The sequence below is a fragment of the Phodopus roborovskii genome, unplaced genomic scaffold (genome assembly GCF_943737965.1).
Source record: "Phodopus roborovskii unplaced genomic scaffold, PHOROB, whole genome shotgun sequence".
Classification (NCBI taxonomy): Eukaryota; Metazoa; Chordata; class Mammalia; order Rodentia; family Cricetidae; genus Phodopus; species Phodopus roborovskii.
The window spans coordinates 6,906,129-6,927,287 of record NW_026126682.1 but is presented as its reverse complement, the minus strand read 5'-3'; the positions used below and the strand labels follow the sequence as shown (position 1 = coordinate 6,927,287).

The 21,159-nt window shown below is 38.0% G+C and overlaps 1 protein-coding gene across 1 annotated transcript; it reads right to left on the bottom strand.

The window, feature by feature from the left end:
* Positions 1-2,254: 2,254 nt before the first annotated feature.
* Pttg1ip2 (PTTG1IP family member 2) lies at positions 2,255-20,918 on the bottom strand. Its single transcript, XM_051174603.1, has 4 exons — positions 20,673-20,918; positions 14,914-14,960; positions 4,035-4,128; positions 2,255-2,415 (listed from the first exon to the last, which is right to left on the bottom strand). The coding sequence occupies exons 1-4, from the start codon at positions 20,821-20,823 to the stop codon at positions 2,255-2,257; spliced, it is 453 nt and encodes a 150-aa protein (XP_051030560.1). The 5' UTR covers positions 20,824-20,918.
* Between the last annotated feature and the right edge of the window lie 241 nt (positions 20,919-21,159).

The window sequence follows — 21,159 nt, the reverse complement described above, 5'->3', positions numbered from 1 at the left end:
GAAAGGAATATGAACATCCTGCTCTGTCTTGTGCTGATGTGTCAATAAGGACAGGACATAAATCTCGATTTCAGAAAAATATAATTTCTCAAGACAAAATAGAGGTGGTAAACAAACAAACTATTTTGGTCAACACTTATATTTTTATAAAACACATGAAGATAAGCCTATTTGCATGCATCTATTTATGTTTGGTTCTTCTTGTCTTAACTAAGGGTTCTCCTTGTAAGAAGCATATAACCTGACAAAAAAAAGCCATAAAAGAGTGGAGAAAAGACAAATTGGTAGGGAACTATGAACTATATGGACACTTTCAAACTCTGAAAAGCCCCTTTGGAAAAAGACACTTCAGGAAAGAGAACAAAAGGAAAAGACAGGGAATCAAAATATTCTATTTTAGTTGTAAAAAGAAACTAAATGTTGTGAATTATAATAGGATGCTGTTGAAAACACAGTGGCGGCCTACTGGATGGGTAGGGGAAGGAGGAGAAATAGCAGGGTAAGGGAAATAGAGGAAGATGGTGTGGGGCAGGAAGAGTAAGAACAAAGTATGATAACATACACTTATGAAAATGTTATAATGAAAAAATTATTGTGTATGCCAACTTAATTAAAAACATGTTCAGGCAAGCCTCAGAAGAATGACTGTAGGAAAAAACATCAAATATAAAAATAAGTTATTAAATTATTAGAGTAAAGATCCTTCTTTATTTGTCTCTCTATGGTCCTGTCTATCCAAAGCTTGCTCTGTAGATCAGGTTACCCTAATACTCAGAGATTCACCTGCACCTCCCAAGTGCTTGGCTCAAAGGCATTTTGCCACTGTGCCTGGCTACATGTTTGAATGACAAGAAGTAATGTAGCTATTTTAAAACTCCAAAGCAAAAGAAAGTAAAACTCCTAGAAATTCAGGGAGAGACAACAAACAATATATATATATATATATATATATATATATATATATATATATATATACACACACACACACACACACACACACACACACACACACACACATCGGGCTGAAAATTGCATGATTTTCAGAAATGGGTGCAAAAAAAAAGAGAATTCCATTGACTTGGAATCCTTTAAGCAATGTGGATTAATGGTATAGAATTATATTTGCTACTTCCATTTTGAGTTTGTGTACTCTGTTTACTCCCTCATATGTTTTATTCTCTTGAATAATTAAAAATTTCAGACATGAAATGTGATCATTCTGAGGTGGAATTATAGTTACAAAATGGAAAGTGACTACTACATAAAGCCAAATAAATGTGAAAACTTACAACACTGGATTCTCACAGGAAAAGAAGACACATGGTAAGAAGTATGGGGAACCAAAAAGTATTTTTGAGACAAGGTCCTAACTATGTAGACCAGACTGCATTTAAATTCAGAGATGCCTCTGCCTGTGTCCCTCAGCTAAGGTTAGCTGACAGCTGCTGGGCACAATGGCTTACACCTTTAAACCCAGCACTTGGAAGGTAGAGGCCACCCTGTTTTACAGACCTAGTTCCAGGACAGCCAGGGCAACAGAGAAGCCCTCTCTTGAAAGACAACTACAAAAGATTAAAGGGGAGCATCACCACTCCTGGCCATCAAATTTTCTTATCTTACTAAAAGACTCAGATATACAGCCAGGTTTTGGTGGCTGGATCCATTAATCCCAGCATTTGAGACCCACAGGCAGGCAGATCTCTGTGAATTAGAGGCCAGCCTGGTCTACACAGTGAATTCCAAGACAGGTTCCAAAGACACAGAGAAGTCCAGCCTTGGGGAAAGAAGAAAAAAAAAAAAAAAAAGAAAAAGAAAGAAAGAAAGAAAAGAAAAGAAAGAACGACTCAGATATAAAAACATTGGAAGGAATGGACTAAGTAAATCCCAAAAGGTATGCATTATATAAATGTTAGTAACCTTAAGGTTAGTTTAAAAAATGAAAAATGGTTAAAAATCTCTAAACAACGTATCAAAATAACAAGAAGATTGTCAGAATATCACAAGATAAAATGTTTGGTTTTCTGGATGGGGAGCTCAGTATAATAGTATGTGAGGTTACTGTGGCATAAAGTATTCAGCCATCTAGTTCAGCTACATAGAGGCAATCAGTAGCCCCACAAAAGACATGCTAGAGATGTAGGTGAAACAGGAAACTTTGTTATTCTTTCTTATAATTGCATATGCACCTTTCAGTTTTTCCTCACCATGTGGATACAGTATTTACATTAAGTAAAAAGTTAAACTTTCCTGTTAACTATCTCAGTGTATTTTTCAGTGCTATCATCCCAAAGTGAATTCTTAGGAAATATAAAATGACATACTCCTGCATGTATAAGTAATAGGCGAGGCAATACCACAAGAATCCTACTGCTAATAATGCAACCAGTATCAGCATCATGATTCCAAACAGGTCAACTGAAATTGATGAAAAGAGACATATTTTAATAACAGATTTTTAAAATGTCCTATGTTTTTAACATTTCTAGTACCATGCAATCTGAATTCTTAGATATACATTCTCAAATCATTGTTGAAAATGAGCCTACAGTAGCATGCACATGTGCTCTAATATAGCAGTCACTGTTGTCAAACCATCTGCATTTAGAAGATGTTAGCAGACTACTGCACCAGCTTTCTTTTCTTTTGCCTTCTATTTCATTTCTGGTACTTTCGCAATGGGTAAGATAGGAGAGGCCTCAGACTGCCCTCTCTGTGAAGGTGCCTGCAAACAATAGGAAGTGGTTTGTTGTATAAGCACCAGCTCTTTGTTTGTCAGAGATAGCCCACACTTGCTGGGGAAGCAGATTTCTACTCTGATGCACTTTCCTCTCCTTCAGACTATATAGCTTATTAGCCTCGAGCAAGGTTGAATGAACTAAAGAGGAAAACACAAAATAGGAGATCAGAGTTTCTCTTCATATTGAATGCAAAGTATTTTTATAAGGTACAAATGCAGCTTTGATCCCAGCACTCGGGAAGGAGGCAGAGGCAGACAGATCTCTGTGAGTTCAAGACCAGCCTGGTCTATAGAGCTAGTTCCAGGACAGCCTCCAAAGCCACAGAGAAACCCTGTCTCAAAAAAAAAGAAAAAGAAAAAGAAAAGAAAAGAAGAAGAAGAAGAAGGGAAGGAAGGAAGAAAAAGAAAGGAAGAAAAGCAAACAGAGACTTAGGCAGAATTATATATTTCACTTCAATTAAGAAAAAAAAATACCAGATAACTGGTTGATAAATGGGATTTTCTTACAAGAGTAATGCTCACTTGGAAAATCACCAGTTTTAGCTTTTCTGGAAATTTCATTGAAAAATATTAGTTCTTTTTTTTTCTGCTTTGGTGACTACTGTATAACAGGTCCAAATTTTACATTACAAATATACAGACTCTCTTTGGAAAATGCTATTTGCTTTTTTAAGGACTCACCATTCTTTTTTGTTTGTTTTTTGAAACAGGGTTTCTCTGAAGCTTTGGAGGCTTTCCTGGAACTCACTGAGTAGACCAGGTTGGCCTTGAACTGACAGAGATCCACCTACCTCTGCCTCCCGAGTGCTGGGACTAAAGGTGTGCACCACCATTGCCCAGTATAGGAGTCACCATTCTTAATGGTGATTCTCAATATAGACTATATTAGCTGAGGAAATATTTTAGAGTAACACTACTAGTCTCACTGAATCTGCATTTCATTACTAACATGCAAATATATATACATACACACACACACACAGAGAGAGAGTTTCTACAACATCAGAAAACAAACATTCCTTAACTAGGTTATGAATATCATACAACCAAGATTTTTGCAGATGAAAACTAAACTGGCGAGTATTATGGCAAGGGTTCTATCTGACTTAATTTGAATCAGTTTCATCTGGAACAACCAATAAGCTTAAACCAGAAGGCAACACTAAAGAACAGCCCTGGACTAGAGAATTTTACTAAAACAAATGTAATCATTTCATATCCTTTGAATGGAGCAGATTTCCACTATTTGCAAGTTAATTGAAATGAAGTCACAAAAGTTTAAATGAGGACAACTCACCTCTACAGTTTGCCCAAAATATAGAATTGAATTTACAGTCAGAATATGGGAAACAGTACTTTTTGCAAACTTTTTCTTCTAGGCACCAAATACACTGTATGTAAAAGATAAAAATAAAAGCAGGGTCAAAGCATAATAGCGCCTACAAGAAGTTGTTAGAACATGTATAATACATATTTAATAAATATTAGCCATTCTCAACACCGTTATAGTAGTAGTAGAAGCCATTGGAGACCTGTGAAGGGCCTTGTTACCAGACCTGTGTTCTCAAGCCACAGCACCAGCAATTATTGGCTGCCAGCGGAGGACAAATTCTCTTTGTGAATGTCTACTGTTGGGAGCCACCTAACTCTGGAGATTCCTATCTTCATTGGTCAGTAACTGACTACTATGGAGTTCCAAATAGTGGCTTTTAGTTAAAGGACAACTCTGCTACGTGATTTTGTTTTTTTGTTTTTAACCACAGGTAACCAGGTCAGGGCAAATGTGCCCTCATCTTTTCTTTACTCTTGTCCCTTGTCTTGGGATCCTTGGACTCCTTCATTTATCATGGAATTTTTGCATAAAATTCATTCAGTCACACAGATGTCACACACACTTACATCCTTCTCAGATGCTGCAGTTGGAGGGTTCAGCCCAAAACCCATACTAGGAAGCAGTGCTGAGAACTGCATGAGGTAGGACTTAGAATGTCCCCTAACATCTTCCTTCTTAAGTCCCTGTCCCTTCTCTGCAGCATCTTACTCCTTCTTCCAAGGGAGCCTTTCTCTCTTACAGGTGATATTAGGGGTGCTGTTGGTGAGCCTTAGATGCTCGCTACACTGGTGATCAGACAGTCACATGGAAGTGGGAAGACTGAACTCAAACCCTTGTGAACATAAGCTACAGAAAAGACCATGATGAGTTCTACTATGTGAGAAAAGACCAGAACCTGGGAGAAGAGGAGGATGAGGGGGAGGAGGAGAAGGAGGAGGAGGAGGAGGAGAGTGGGGCTGGAGAGATTGCTCAGTGATTAAGAGGATTTGCTACTACTCTATCAGAAGATCTGGATTTCAGTTCCCAGTACCCAATCAGGAGGCCTACAATCATCTGCAATTCTAGTTCTAGGGAATCTAACTCCCTCTGCTGGCCTATAAGGGCTCTGAGCAAGTATGTGGTACACATATACATGTGAGCAAATACTCAAACACATAAAATTATTATACATCTTTTTTTTAATGTTCATACTTATAGATGGCTGCAACACATAGATGGCTTAACCTGTGACAGGCATTGTTCTAAGTCTTCCGTATGAATTAATTCATTTCATTCTCATGATGGTCCTGTAAGTTAGCCACTATACATGCACAGTAAAGGACAGAACAGGCCAGTGACTTGCATAATAGTATCACACAGCTAGGAAAGATGACAGCCCAGTTCTGAACCTCTACATCGTTATGGGAGACTGAGCCTAGATATACTCACATCACTCCTTGCTGTAGAATTCCAAAATGAGTAGAGGTAATGATTCACTCAATGTAAAGAGCCACAGACCAGCTTTTGTTTGTGCTTGCCAAGAACAAAGGTCAAATCAAGCTGTTAGAGAAAATCTAAGATGGATGTCACTTAGGTCAACAGACCTGCTACCTTAGGCTATGGCTTAAAGACTGGAACTACAAAGGCAAGGTCTAGACTCAATGATAAGTTCTACAGCAGCTAGCCTTAGCTATTAGTTCTCAGAGCTCCTAAGAGTCAAGCTCATAGCATATAGCAGAGTTTGAGAGATACTGCCTGAATAAATGTGAACTTTGCAGAGATGAACTTGTCATTCAAGCACTGTGGTGATTGACAGGACCAGTAGCCATGACAGGTCCACAAGTGAATGCCTGAAGTATCTCATTCCTCAAAGCAGATATTTTCTCCTATGCTTCTTTCTCTGGAAAATGGAGATCTTTGGGACACCTATCCTGTATGTCTAGGTACCTGGTAGATTCTTGGGAATCCAAGATTAGAGCGTTATAATACCACTAACTACTATCTGCTTTTCTGCATAGGCATTTTCACCATTATTATCTTGATTTTTCTTTTCTGTTGATCAGTGGGTTCTGGGGAGTTGTTATTAATTGTGTAGCTGCCTTGATGGAGCATGGAATATAGGGAGTCATATCCAAACACAGGATTTGTTCTTGTCTGTGTGAGACTCTAGACTAGGAGCTAGGATCAGAGCTCACAGTGACTGTGATTAAATGCCTTTCTTTTAGTGAGGATGATAGTCTTATTTATCCTGGGGCAGCTTCTTTTTTTTTTAAATATGAAGAGAGGTAAAATGAAATGTGTGTCCGGAACAGGCAGAGGCTGAAATGTAGCAGATGGAAGCAGTTTGATTTTTTTTTTAATTGTTTGTCTATCTTCTGTTTCCATTTTTTCTGATAATTATACACTCTGTCCTTGTGGATATCTTCAGTCAATGCTATGGGCTCTAAAGCTGTTGGTCAGCTCCTCTCTGCTTCTTTCTTATAAATAAAGTGGTCATCTGACCCAGGCAGTGACACTCAAGTTCAACCCTCTGGCCAGTCTATAGTGCTGGTTTGACCTAAATAGGGGAGTTACCGACATCGTGAGAGATACAGCAGTGATTGTTTCCCTTGGTTGTTTGGAGACTGTAATGTGGGAGAAAACAAGGTCAATATGCAGAGCGCTGGGGCTGGAAGATGAAAAGGGAGATATGGGAGTGTGACATCCTTTGAGATTCAGTTGAGCATGAAGCCATGCCCACTCAATTTTGTGAAGGAATGAATTACCCCTTCTATTAAATTAGTTTGAGAGGCGTTTCTACCACTTAACCACAAAAAGATAGCTTAACTATTATAACTATGTCCAAAAAGTCTTCAAAGCACAGAACTTCATATTCATTGCTCAGAGTAACAGCGTAATATATTGAACATCCCTAAATTGGTAATGTATAATTTAAAACAAATTACATGGGATTTTCCTTGTAGCTACAGAGGGTGAACCATATGAGAGTTTTACAACCTTAACCTCTTAAGTATGTGACAACTGAGAATCCAGCTAAAGGCTTTAGAGTGATGGTTACGGCTGCTCCATAGCAAAAGTGGAATATTAATTTTGGAGTAGAACCTATTTTAACAACTTTATGCAAAGATAAAATTTCTATTTTTACATGAAGATGTCATTAAAATGAAAAATACAGAAAGGGGGAGGTATATAATGATGATTAGTGGGCTGTTAATATTTACTTAAAATATGTGATATTGTACAAGACAAACAGAAAATGGGTGTTAGGATGCAAAGAACAAAAGAAAGTTGATAAGGCAGATGCCACATGCAGCATATAGTACACAAATGTACACAAATGAACTAAGCAATTGTTTCCCCTTCTTGGAAGATAAAATGTGCACACTTTAAACGTAGATACATTTACATCTCTGAATGGAAGAGTATTATAATTTCAAAATAATCAGTATTGAAAATGTGATAGTTAACAAGAGGAAGTATTCCTTTCTATTCAAAATGACTGGACAAGATTTCTTTAAGCAATATGAAGAATGTGGCATAGGTCTTCAGGAACAAGTAAATGTATCCAGGGAAGGGGAGAGATGCAGAACACTATATATAAGTACCATGATGGCAACATGAAAATGTGTCCTGGTGGGTCTTTGTAAAGTCATTCAGAAAGATGAATGTCTGTTGGGTTGTGGTGGGCTGTGACTGTCCAACTAAGGAGTTCATACAGTGTGCCTCATTTAACAATAGAGACTAAATTGGATTATTTGGAATTCAAAGGTGACATGATTAAAACCTAATTACAATAATTAAGGCTTGATAAGAGACTGGAGGTACTGGGGTAGATAAGTGGGGGATAGAGTAGCAGTATAAGATGTCTAGGATTGCTTTATTGCAAAGAAAGAATAGACGTGTTTTCTGAAAGGCAAAGGAATCAAAGATTTTTAAAATTAGAATTCTTGAGGAATGGTGCCAGGAATAAGTAAGGCTTCTTTGGAAAAGAAAAAAATGACAAATTTAGTTAAAGGTATTTCCAGTTTGAAGAGATTAAAACAAATATCAAGAAGGAAATGTCAATCAAGCAACTGTGAGCATGACTATTAGAGTTCTAGTAGGTGTAAGGGTTTCTGGTAGAAGCCATGATTGCAGCTAAGAGAGCTCAGGATGAGTATGCTGCATGACAATCTTCTCCTTGCAGTAGGGGGCAACAAGCACAGAGGCTCACAGCTAGACAATGTTCAGAGGGTGGGGGACGTTGGAGTGCTCAGTCCTGAATGCGGTGTATTTATCATACCCCCCCCCCATTCTCAGAAACCTACGCAGAAGAGGAAGCAGAAAAAGTGTAAGATCTGGAGATGCTGGGTGATGTCAAGGAGACAATGATTTCCAGCTGCACCAAGGCCGGTGCACATATAAACTCAGAGTGTGACAGCATGCACAAGACTTTTACAACTTCAAACCAGATAAACTAAGAAGCTATTTACAACTAATATATGCTGAGAGAGGGAAAAATCAGTTTTCTTCAACTGAATATATTCTTCAATGACTATATCAACCATATTCAAGGACTAACCTCATAGGCTCAAGGATAGTTGGCCAACACAAAAGAAAAAGGATTCCATATTTTACTTTTTATTTTCCTTAGTGTATACTTTTTGTTTGTTTTGCTTTGTTTGGATGGGGTCTTTTTTAATTTTAGAGAGAAAGAACAGTAAGTTGTGTGGGAAGCAGAGAGGATCTGTGATGAGTTCAGGGAGGAAAAAGAATATGATCAAAATATGTTGGATGAAAAAATGTTTAAATACTTCATGTTGCAAAAAAAAAGAAGTATCTATAGTATCTATTAATTTTAAAATGTTCTCATTTAGGAACATAAAATGAGGAATTGGTAAGAGAAGCAAAGGTAAGTGATAAAGAGGGTCCTGGAATGGCAAGGTCACCAAGGAAAGATCTAGTGCCTGGAAGAATAAGTGACCGGTTTGAAATGTCATGGCATTTTGTAGCCTTCAAGTCAGTAAAATACATACATTGACTACTAGAAAGAAAAAATAAAGGTGGCTATTTTTTTTTCATTTTATCTGAACTAGAAAGGAATAAGACAATGCAGAGAAACAGACTGCAGTTCTAAGAGATTAAAGAAATGACAACGGTTGTGAGTCTTTAAAGGTGTGTGTATATAAGGTTTTTTAAAAATCTGCATTTATTTCATTCTCATGTATTGTGTGATGTTTTGTTTGTGTTCTGACACATAAACTTGCCTGGAGATCAGAGGGTGGAGTTAGAGACTAGCTAACCACAGAAGGTAGGAGGTTGTGGCTCATGCCTTTAATCCCAGAACTAAGGAGGTAGAGACAGGAAGTGATAATGTGGGGTGGAGACAGGATCTCAGCCCCTTTTCTTGGAAGCAAGAAGGAGACAGGTAGGAAGCAACTGGCAATCTGCTCCAGTTCTCTGATCTTCCAGGTTTTACCCCAATATCTGACTCCTGGTTTTTATTGATTAAGATTAATTAGATTTATGCTTCATCTGGCACCCAATGTGGGACTGACACAGCTTAAAAAAAGGATTCTAAACACATAAGAATGGAATCAAGCTTCTTGGTAGCTGCCTTTTCTCCTGTGGACTCTGCTTGCTAGTGGTGAGGACAGGCACAACTCCTTTAAGAGATGGCTTTCTAGCTTGGTGTTAGTGGGGAACAATGGTGACCTTACTACCAAACACTTACATGGTGTTTATGAGTAGCCTGCAGCATACTACTCAGTAGCAGCATGGACCCAGAAGCTTCCCAGAGTTGGGGCAGTAAACATGGTTCCCAGAGCTGGAGAGAAAGATGCCTCTGCCATGAGACTACGCTCTCAGAACCAAAGAATGGGACAAAGCCAGACATCAAAGCTGCTGCTTTGGTTCTAGCTATGCTGCTTAGCAGTTTAAAGACTAATGTGGTCAGAAAATGATAGAGATACTCAGTAAAGACAGATTCAGACAAAAACAAACAAACAAACAACAACAAAAAAACACTTTAAACAGGTTACAGTGTGTTTAAAAATATACATAGGTTTGAGAGAAAAAAGAAAATGGGTAGAGAAAATCCTTAAAAAAGAAATTATTAAGAAAAAATATAATAAGCCATGTAAAGATGAAAATACATAGAGTCTGGATTGTGTTGTCTTTAATGTCTATACTGCTAATAAATAAATAATAACTTCTAAGAGAAATTTGATTATGGAAGCTGCTAAATTAAATCAACCTATATATTTTAAATAACTTGGCTGCAAAATTTAAATTAAAAGATTTGTTATTCACAGTCAACAAGACAAAACAGCTCCCTATAGGATGGGAAAAGATCTTCACCAACCCCACATCTTTCAGAGGGCTGATCTCCAAAATATAGAAAGAACCCAAGAAAATAGACATCAAACTATCAAATAATCCAACTAAAAAAATGGGGTATAGATCTAAACAGAGAATTCTCAGCAGAACAACTTCAAATGGTGGAAAAACACTTAAGGAAATGCTCAACATCTTTAGTTATCAGGGAAATGCAAATCAAAGCCACTCTGAGATTCCATTTTATACCATCAGAATGGCTCAGATCAAAAACACCATCAAGAACAGGTTATGCTGGAGAGGATGTGGAGAATGGGAACACTCCTCCATTGCTGGTGGGAGTGCAAACTTATATAGCCTTGTGGAAATCAGTGTGGTGATCTCTCAGAAAATTAGGGATCAACCTACCTCAAGACCCTGCAATACCACTGTTGGGCACATACCCAAAGGAGGCACATTGATACTACAAGGACATATCCTCAACAATGTTCATAGCAACATTATTCATAATAGCCAGATATTGGAAACAACCTAGATGCCCCTCAACTGAAGAATGGATGGAGAAAATGTGGTAATTTACACAATAGAGTACTCAGTGGTAAGAAACAATGATATCATACAAATTTCAGGCAAATGGACAGAAATAGAAAAATCCATCCTGAGTGAGGTAACCCAAAATCAGAAAGGCAAATATAGTACATACAGCATTTTGTTTGACAATCATATGGTAATGGCCTTTCCATGTGAACTAGTCAACACATAAGTGAGACCATGAGAGATTTATCTTTCTGTAATGTCATTCCTTACTGTCCTGAACAGTAATCCATACCGGGATGCAATGGATGAGAAAGACTTGATGGTAGAAACAACCTATAATCTTCTCTGAGATTTTTTTTTAATCTGCTGCAAAATTCAGACTTATCACTGTCAATAGTCAAGAACAAAACTGACTATGACAGTTTCATTATTGTGACATCATGATTGAGAACTACCATTTCAAAGAATCAACAATGATACATAAAACTCTAAGTGGCAACCAAAGACAAGGAAAGAATGCTTAACTTGTTTTAGTTGGCATGGTTTTTGAAGTTTTAATTTTAAAATGGAACAAATGTGTGTGTGTGTGTGTGTGTGTGTGTGTGTGTGTGTGTGTGTGTTCAGAGTTAGAGTGTGTGTGCATGTGAAGGCCAGGAATCGACTTAGGTGTTGTTCCCCAGGAGGCATTCCCCTTATTTTTGACACAGGATCTCTCACAGGCCCCAGGATGGCCAATTTGGCTAGGCTAGATGGCCAGAAAGCCCCAGGGACTTGCCTGTCTTGGCTTCTCCAGCCCTGCAATTATAAATCATGTCCCCATGCCTGCCTGGCTTTTTTCATGGGTCCTAAGGATGCTAACTCAGTTCCTCATGATTCAGGGCAAGCACTTTTGTCACTTAGCCAGTTCCCTAGCCCCAACCTTTTCTTTTCCATATGCTGTGTTTGTGAGTAGTAAGTTAAGGAAAGGGTTTTAAATAAGTTTCTTTTTATGGATTTGCTTTTGGCAAAAATATTTTCTAATTCTAGGAAAGTTGGTCTTTGCTATTAGATTATAAGGAAAATATTCAGATAGAATCTAAAGATTCTCTTTTACCTAAGGATATACACTAATCAAACCCAAACTATAATGTTTGAAGGAAATTAGGTGCTGATGAATTTTTTTGAGGTAAATGAAACAATGAACATAAGATATGCCAAACATCTGTTTATCCTGTGTGACTCCAAGAAGAATGCAAATGCTCTTGGTTGCTTTAGGAATAGCCATCTATAAACCATGTCTTTGTAGAAGTGTGAGAAGGGAAAAACTCTGTGAATCAAAGTCACTGTCTTTCCAGTTATTAGGACAGAGACTCTATTCAGAAGACAACACTCTAATTCTATATTGACCATGCATAGTTATCCTTTCATTAATTCCTATGACATAGTGGAAATCATTTTCACTTTATCTTTAAATACAAATATCTCCAAACATGTCATAATGGTTTATGTGTAGAAATGTTTTAAGATAAAATTCTCTACCTTGTTATTTTTGAGAGTGTATTGAATGTAATTTAAGCTTCTTCTAATAGCTTAAGAGTTAACTCAATAGTTATTGAAGGCTTTACATTCAATAACTAGAAATGTGTGCTGGGAAATGTGTAAGATGTATTGATAAAACAATGAATAAAACACCGACTTTGTCCATGGGGAACTGAGAACAGAGAAATATGACAGAAAAAAAACTGTGTGTGTGTGTGTGTGTGTGTGTGTGTGTGTGTGTGTGTGTGTGTGTATGTGTATTGTATGGAAGAAAATTTAAAGTTACAAAGGTATAAGTCTAAAAGAAGTATGGCAGAACTGCAGGGGGTATTAATCCTTTAAGGAAAAACATTAAGGATATATAATTCTGAATAAAAATAACAGCCATTCTATAATTTGATGAAAGTTACTTTTTTTTCTATAAAAGCAAAAGATCAAGTCACCTTTTGAGATTGGAGTGGTGAGGGATAATATTGGCATCTTAAGGATGGATTACAATGTTCTGGAATTATTACTATGGCCATTCTTAGGAAATGCTGCTAACCAAAAGAGCAAATAGTAGGCAGTATCTGGGATCAGGTGACCTTAGTAGCTGTACTAATGAGGGCTTTGGTGTAAGGTACTTGTGCAGCAATCAGCTAATGATGCATAGCACTGAAACACAGAGGACCAATCAGAGCTGGGCATAATAATCCGCCTCAAACAGCAAGGCAGGTATGTTAATGTCGTTTTGTAGCTCCCGAGAATACAATGGATATAAGTAAAGAAAACATCATTTAATTGCTGATATCACCACAGTCTTATCTAATGGGTCTTCAGCATGAGATATTACTGCCAAAAAACTCTACAGAATCTGATCAGTCCTTTATGTCTAGTTAAAACCTTAGAAAAACAGAAGGGAAACAGCAACATGATAAGGTCATCTTAATAATATAGATGTGACTAGCAAAACCCAGCTAGGAAGCTCAGCAGGACAACAATCTATTCTGTAACAAATACATTGCAATAACAGAAAATGAGAGAGAAAAAAGAACGTATAGACTCTAAGAGACTTAAGGTATGTATCAATCAATTACAGTATGTGGATCTGATTTAAACAAATATAAATATGAAACAAAAAACTGGGTAATTAGTTGTTAATTTCTAAATGTAATTATAGAAACAATACTTTAAAGTCTTTATTGAGGACATATATATGTACAAATAAAATAATGTTCATATAGTTATTGACTTCAAATTAATCTACTTGGAAAGAGGGGACATTCATGGACAAAGTTTCCATAGATGATCCTTAGTGGTATAAAGTTTTATTATAATATCTCCTATATTATTTTTTTTAAAAACAGGACTCTTTTTAGTTGAGTCAACTCCTTGACTCAAGACATCCCCCACCTCAGCTTCCTAAATAGGAAGGACAAAGAGCTCATGCCATAGTTCCCAGGTATGTTTCCTCTACCTTTATGTTTAAATTTTTACATTGCAAAAGAATTAACAACAACATTAGAATTCACAGGTAGAAAGGGACCCTCTAGGGGTGGGCTAATTACCTTAAGGAAAAGTGGGAGGATTAAAGGACTGAATGGGAGGGTGGCTAGGTGGTCTTATCTGGTAGGATGCCAGGAAAAGAGGGGAAATGGGCACCATAGGTGTTTCAGGTCTCAGAATATTGTATTAACCCTGTCATCCCAGCTTTGGAGTTAAGGAAGTGAACGCAGAGACAGCAGAGACAGTGTGTGTCTGAGTCAGTGCTGTCTGAGGAAAGCCAGGAACATGATGGGAAGCCCAGGTCCTCATTAAAACATGACTGGTCAGAAGAACAGCAGAAGCAGATAATACTTGTTTAGACCACTATAACAGATGCCATCACAAGATTGTGTCCCTTTGTTATCAGCCAATTGTCCTTGTCAGTGATATGGTCATTTCTCCAAGAGAGGTCAGATCTGAATGGTTTTTCAAGTGCTGCTGCACAGCTGTGTACAAATTGATATTTGCTTCATCACTGTTGGGGTTTTTTGTTTGTTTGTTGCTTTCTTCAAAGTTGGAAGTAAAAAAGGTATAATAAAAGGCATTTAATCATCAGAGAAGGAGGTCTTGGTTACACGGAGGTTAAGGATTGTCTGTCATTCTTCCTAGTCTTTAGAGATTAAAAATTACAAAAAAATTACCATATTTCAAAAGCTACATCTTTTCTTTGCTTATAAAACTTCTTCCAATGTTTTGGTGTGATTTCCTTTTACAAGCAAAAAGCATGTTTTCTTTTTCATGTATAATTTCCCAGATGGAAGTACATGTTTGTACTAAAGTATTCCCATTATTTATTCTAGGTCCACAAAGAACAGTTTATAGTAAAGGGACATATACTCATAGCTGTCATCATTCATTTCTGCTTTAAACGTGTAGGAAACAAAACATAGCACATCTTTCAGATGAAAACTGTAAATATGTGAGTTTATAACATTCCCAGAACAATTTATTCTTAAGAAAATTAACTTACTCTCTTGTCTTTGGTACACAATGAACAGTTTTGCTTTTGAGCACATTCTACAAGAAAATAAAAAGCATAAAAATTAAAACCAAAGCCAATTTATTCCTGTTTCAACCCATACTCATCCATTTTCAAACATTTTGCTTTTTTATTTACATACTCCTAAATATTTTCCTCATGTGGTGGTTTGAATAATAACAACCCTATAGACACACATATTTGAATAATTGGTCCCTAGTTGGTAGAACTGTCTTGGGAGGGATTAGGAGGTGTGGCCTCGCTGGAGTAAGTGTGGCTTTGAGGCTTAAAAGCCCACACCAGGCTTGTGTCTCCCTCTCTGCCTCCTGCTTATGGATGAGCTGCTTTCAGAGCCTCAGTTAGTACTCAGTGGCATGCCAGCCTGACTGCCGCCATGCTTGCCAGCATGATGGCGGTAGACTCACCCTCTGAAACTATAAGCAAGTCTCCTAAATAAATGCTTTCCTTTAGAAGATGCCTTGGTCATTCTGTTCCTTCACAGCAATAGGAAAGTAACTAAGATACTCCACCATTCAAGTTCATCCCTATTCATTTCCTCTAGTTTCTGGAAAAACCTGATGGCATTATCCAATGTTGATTAGCCAACTTCTAAAAACAAACTCCCAAAACATAATCAAAATAAGAAAATTATCAATATTACCACACAGTTAATACACCAGACTTTAAAAATACTTTAGTTACTCCTCTGTTGCCAGAACAGTTTTACAAAGACTTAGCTAATTGATTAGTCCTTTAATTAAGAAAGAAACTTGCAGTTCTCCATCCTGTTTTGCCATGAAACTTAAAAGTTCCTCCCAGATACAGATTTTTTTATTTTGTAGAAAGGTAATAGTATCAGATATATTTGAAAGTTCTAGAATGAAAACTGTGAGTTCAAATTTAAAAACTCATTTTGGTGTCTCATGGTTTACTCTGGTAGCTTCTGAAAGAAAAAAAGAGTTTATATCTGATGCTCATGTTTTATGGCACAGGAATAAAAAATCATTCTACCTATTATTTTGTGGCAGAATTCACAGGCTTCATAAGGACAGTCTATTTAATTTCGGATTGTTTAATTAGAAGCAGAACTCACCTGGCTAGGAAAAAAAAGCTTACAGTTTAGTTTTCAAATTAAATCCCATTGATCACTAGTTCTTTTCCTACCCCTGGATAATTAAAATAAAATTCTTGCAGGAACACTAAGACAATGAAAAAAAACAAAGTAAACAGAAAATATTCTATGGCTTCAAGAATATCTGAGACTCTGCTCCAGGCTTATTTCAGGAGGAATGATCTGGTCACAGTTTCCCAAACTCTTTGGCAAGTTTGTTTTAACTATCATCATACTTTAGAGTAATTTCAGATGTCAAGAGCATTGTGAAGATGACACAGTAGTCCCTGCATACTCTGTAACCATTTTTTTTTTCTATTGAAACATCTTGTACTCCAGGTCACACAGAGAAACTAGGGCCAATAAGGTGGGCTCAGTCAGTAAAGGTACCTGCCTTATAAGCCTGAATACCTGAGTTCAAGCCATATAAAAGTAGAGGGAGAGAGTTGACTGCATGGAGTTCTTCTTTGACTCCCACGTGTGCACGATGGCATGGGTGGTCCTGTAGATACACACCACACTCACAAATAAAAATAAAATTAAATAAACTTTAAAAACTGAGAAACCAAAATTAACTTATTGCTTTGAACTAAACTCCAGATTTCCTCCGGATTTCACTAGTTTTTTACACTAACCTTGTTTGTGGAATTCCTTATTGCCTTCAGTCATCTTGTGTCTTCTATCTGCAACAGGGCTTAATGTCTATCCTTGTTTGTCATGACATGGGCATTTTTGATGAGTGTGTATCAGCATTTTATAGGACACCTTCAGTTTGTACTTGTATTTGTAAGTGTGTGTGTGTGTGTGTTTGTGTGTGTGTGTGTGTAGGTTCACATACACCAAAGACATGTGTGGATCTCAGAGGACAGTCTCCAGTGTTGGTTCCCACCTGCTACCTTGTTTTGAAGGAAATCTCTTCCTGCATATGCCAAGTTAGTTGGTCATGGGATTCCAGGAATTAACATGTCTGTCTTCCCTCTTGCCACAGGTGAGGGTTACAGACGTGTGTTGCTGCATCTGACTGTACACGGCTTCTGGACTGTACATGCTTGGGGCTTAGGTGCTTGCTCCACTGCACTATCTTCTAAGCCCCAGCCTGGTTTTGATAATTGTTTCCCTCATAGATTTCTCTCCATGCAATCACATTTTCCATTACTTATAGAACATCATTTCCCTAGTTGTGTGATATATTGCTGATCACTCTCTCTACAATATCCAGAATGTTGCTGATCCAGCAAATCTTTTCTTCTTCCATGAGGGACAATTACAAATGTCTAGAGGCATCTGACATCAATATTTATAACTAATTTGTCTTAGGATTTTTATTGCTGTGAAGACACATCATGACCACAGCAACCCTTATAAAAGAAAATATTTAATTTGGGTGACTTTCTTACAGTTCAGAGGTTTGGTCCATTATCATCATGGTGGGACACGGCACTGCGCAGGCAGACAAAGTACTGGAGAAACAGCTGAGAGTCTTACATCTTGCAGGCAACCGGAAGTCGTTTGTCTCACCGGGCAGCATCTTGAGCATGTATGAGACCTCAAAGCTTGCCCTGACAGTGACACACTTCCTCTAACAAAGCCACACCTACTCCAACAAAGCCACATCTCCTAATAGTGCCATTCCCTATGAGCTTATGGAGGCCAGTTACATTCAAACTACAACAAATTTTCTTTATATTGCCATTATAGTAAATAAATTAACAAAGTTACTTTGGGAAGATATTTTTTTCAAGGACAGTAAGAGAAAAAAGATAAACAAGATTCTATTTACTAAAATCCTAGCTGAACCAGAAACTCTGATATACTCACTTAAAAGTTAGGAGGCGTTCCTAGATGTGTAGCTCATTTCTGCAGGAACATTTGAGTATCTAGTATGAATTACAGCAGCTACCACAAGGCTGATGAGTGAGCTTGTGTGGACTATATATACTTCTATTGTCTGTTGACACTTCTCGGTATAGATAATGGTCTTTCCCACCCAGCCTAAAAAGGACCCCAGGAGTTATTGTCTATAATAGTCTTATACTCTCTCTACTGAGATCTTGAAGACAAGGTTGCTTAGACTTGTGAACTACTAAGATTTAAAATTTTTCTTTAACAAAAAGGTCATAACTTACAACCTCATAATATTTTCTATGAGTTCCTTCATAGAAATTGTTTGTTTTCCCCATTAGTATTTTTTTTTATAACATTATGAGGGATCTTACTCCTAAACTCAGGAGCTAAAATTAGGACAATTGTATCATAATACCTGATGGTTCCAGACTTGCTAAGAGCAGCCCAAGGAACCTGCCAAATGGTCACAGAAAATGTTCTGTGTTTTCTAGAGCACATAAGTTCCAGATTAAAATTTTTGGGATTCAGGATTCTAGCCAACCATCAGATATACTGACCTATTCTGGGAGAATGCTATTGATGAACTAGCCTGCCTCTATCTTAGGCTTAAAAGCCATCTTACAGTAAAAACAAACTGTTTTTTAATTATTATTATTATTATTTAATTATTAATTAATTTATTTATTTATTTTATGATTAAATCTATGTTTCTCAAGGATTTGCTCATGCCCCACCTATAACCTTAACTAAAAAATGATTCTGTACAGCCTGTTCCAAGAAGCAGTAACCCTACCTTTGTTTCAAAAGGTTATTATGACCACCTGTCGTTATGACAACCTAGTTATGCCCACCTTGCAACCATGTCTTTGCTTCAGGAGGTTGTTATGACTAACTTCTTATTCTTATATTCTGCTTCTATAATCCTACCTATTTGGCCACCAAATACCCCATTTGGAAAGTCTCTACCCCTGAGCTGCAAAACCCTTGTCTTCCTCATACCAAATGCTGACCTCTTGAGCCCCACTTTAGAGGGACAGCCCATGTACACGAATAAAAAAAGCTTACTTTAATTGCTTGGTTTAATTAATTTAGCCATGATGATTTGAGTCAGTGGTCTTCCTCCTTGTATCTTTACGATTAACAGTTATGGCCTTCAAAGGCAGGGATCTTGTATAGTATATAGAAGTAGCTATAAAAGGCAGGTAATCATTTATCAGCTCCATCAAAAGACTTTTGAGACCATGGCTCTGAGGAGTGGTTTGAGGCAAGGGAATGGGGCAGGCAGATTCAGAAGGCCTTTGCAAAGGCTGCAAAATTAGCACACTGAAAAAAACAAGTTGGTAAAAATGAAGGGCAGAACAGCCTCCCACTAACCCTTCTCCCATCCCATCACCAAGGCCAGCAGAGTGGGAGAGGTTGCACTCTAAAGTGTCTGGTTCATCACAATGCTAAAATCGAGGATAGGAATTTAAGAAGCTAATGAGACATGACACACATGAAGATAGACCCAGACCTGCAACAGAAAAGCATGTGTAGAAAACTTCACACTCTGCAGATGACCCCCAAAGCATGTGATAATTGATATAAACACCCCAACTCTTCAGGGCCCTAAGTGCATCTTTCCTTAGTAAACTAACTGTCCCTGCTTCTGTTGTAAAGATTCTCTCTACCCCAGTGTTGTACTTGATCTGTTGATTTCTCATACAAATATTAATTTGTCAGATATTCTTTTTAAAAAATATATCTATCCTTTGCTGTATACATTTTTAAAATATTTTAATTAATGTTATTGCATGTAAATATGAATGTAAATATGAAATAGTACTGGCTCCTCTACTTGCTGTTTAAAATCTCTCTTATTTAATATTAATATTGCTACATTTGCCTTCTTCAGTAGCATTTGCAAAGAATTTTTTGTTTAGGCTCAAGAACTATTTTATTCAGGTTTAAAAGGAAAAGAAAACAACAACAACAAAACCCAAGGCAGAAGCTGTAAATATCAGTAGCTGTCAAAAGCAGGCAATGAAGAACAAAAAAGCCATGCTGTGTGTGCAAGCATGGAGGTCAGATACATGGAGGATAAACAGCCTGGTGATGAGTAGGAGACCCAGACTTACAGGAAGCATGCTTAGAAAAGAGAAGAGACAAATTAGATGGTGGTCAGACTTGAGGTTGATGGTTGCAGCTGGGTGAGCTACTGCAGTATGGGCAGGCATTCTGGAAAGGAAGACTTCATCACCTCAAGAAAGGACTAAGTAGTTCACCTGTCTCTGGCTTGGCTTCCTAGGGATGAACCCTTGACCTGGTGGTTGACCCCCTCAGATGGAATGCTAGGTCTCCGCCCTAGCCAGAAATTCCAGTCTCCTGACCAGAAGGTTTTATCTTAGCCCATCTTGCATGCCACTTTTATGTGTCTCCCTCTGAAGAGGTAACCCTAAAATCATTTAAGAACCAGATCAGGTTTGAGAGCCCGCAAACACTCTGGCATGTCTAGCCTTGCCAAGAAGCAGAAACCAGTCACTTTTCTCCTGGGTCTTTTTATATAAACTGCATAGCCTATTTCTACCTCCGGTTCTCAGCAATACAATTTAGGCAGTGGAAACAAAAGGAGTCCAGTTTTATCTCGATTTCGTCAAAAACATCAAGAACTTTCAAAATGGCCTTACCACCACCACCTGACCACCACCACCAAATGGCAAGTTTTGAAAAGGACTATTGAGCCAGCCAGGATGCTCCAACCAAAAATCCAGGGGGAGCAGTCATAGCACCCTGCCTGGTTCCACGGGTCACTCACCCATTTCAACGTTTTTTGCTTCTAACTGCCGTTTCCAGTGATTGTGAGTTTTAGTAAATGTATGGTCAGAGAAACTGATAAACAGTTGAATGAGCGCTAGCGAGAGGAATACCGGCAGGAGAATCTGGCTCCATGCCCTCAGCCAACACATGACTCCTCTTGCCCTCTAGGCTGGACTAGATAGGATGATCCTGCTCAGGGACCCTGACCAGCCCTGGGCCCTCAGCCCTCAGCCCTCGGCCCTCAGCCCTCCTGTTCTGACCCCTTGCACGCCAGCATAATTAGCAGAACCTTAGAATGTTCAGGCTAGAATGAGAACGTTGAGACTGCACTGCTGGTGTGCACTAGACCCTGACCACCACAGGAAGTTTGTCCACTGGACTTAATGAAAGTCTCTTTCTCCGCCCATCCCCCACCCTGCTCCTGAAGCCTATTGTTTTATTCTTCTGTGCTGCTGACTTTGATGAAAGGACTAGGTTTTAATTTC

Bases quoted from the DNA above. Each gene is read 5' to 3' on its own strand.
- Pttg1ip2 (XM_051174603.1), bottom strand. From the start codon at position 20,823: ATGTGTTGGCTGAGGGCATGGAGCCAGATTCTCCTGCCGGTATTCCTC. The intron at 14,961-20,672 runs GTGAGTGACCCG...ATTTTCTTGTAG, and splicing joins AGCAAAAAACGTTGAAATGG to AATGTGCTCAAAAGCAAAAC. The intron at 2,416-4,034 runs GTGAGTTGTCCT...CATCAATTTCAG, and splicing joins ATTTTGGGCAAACTGTAGAG to TTGACCTGTTTGGAATCATG.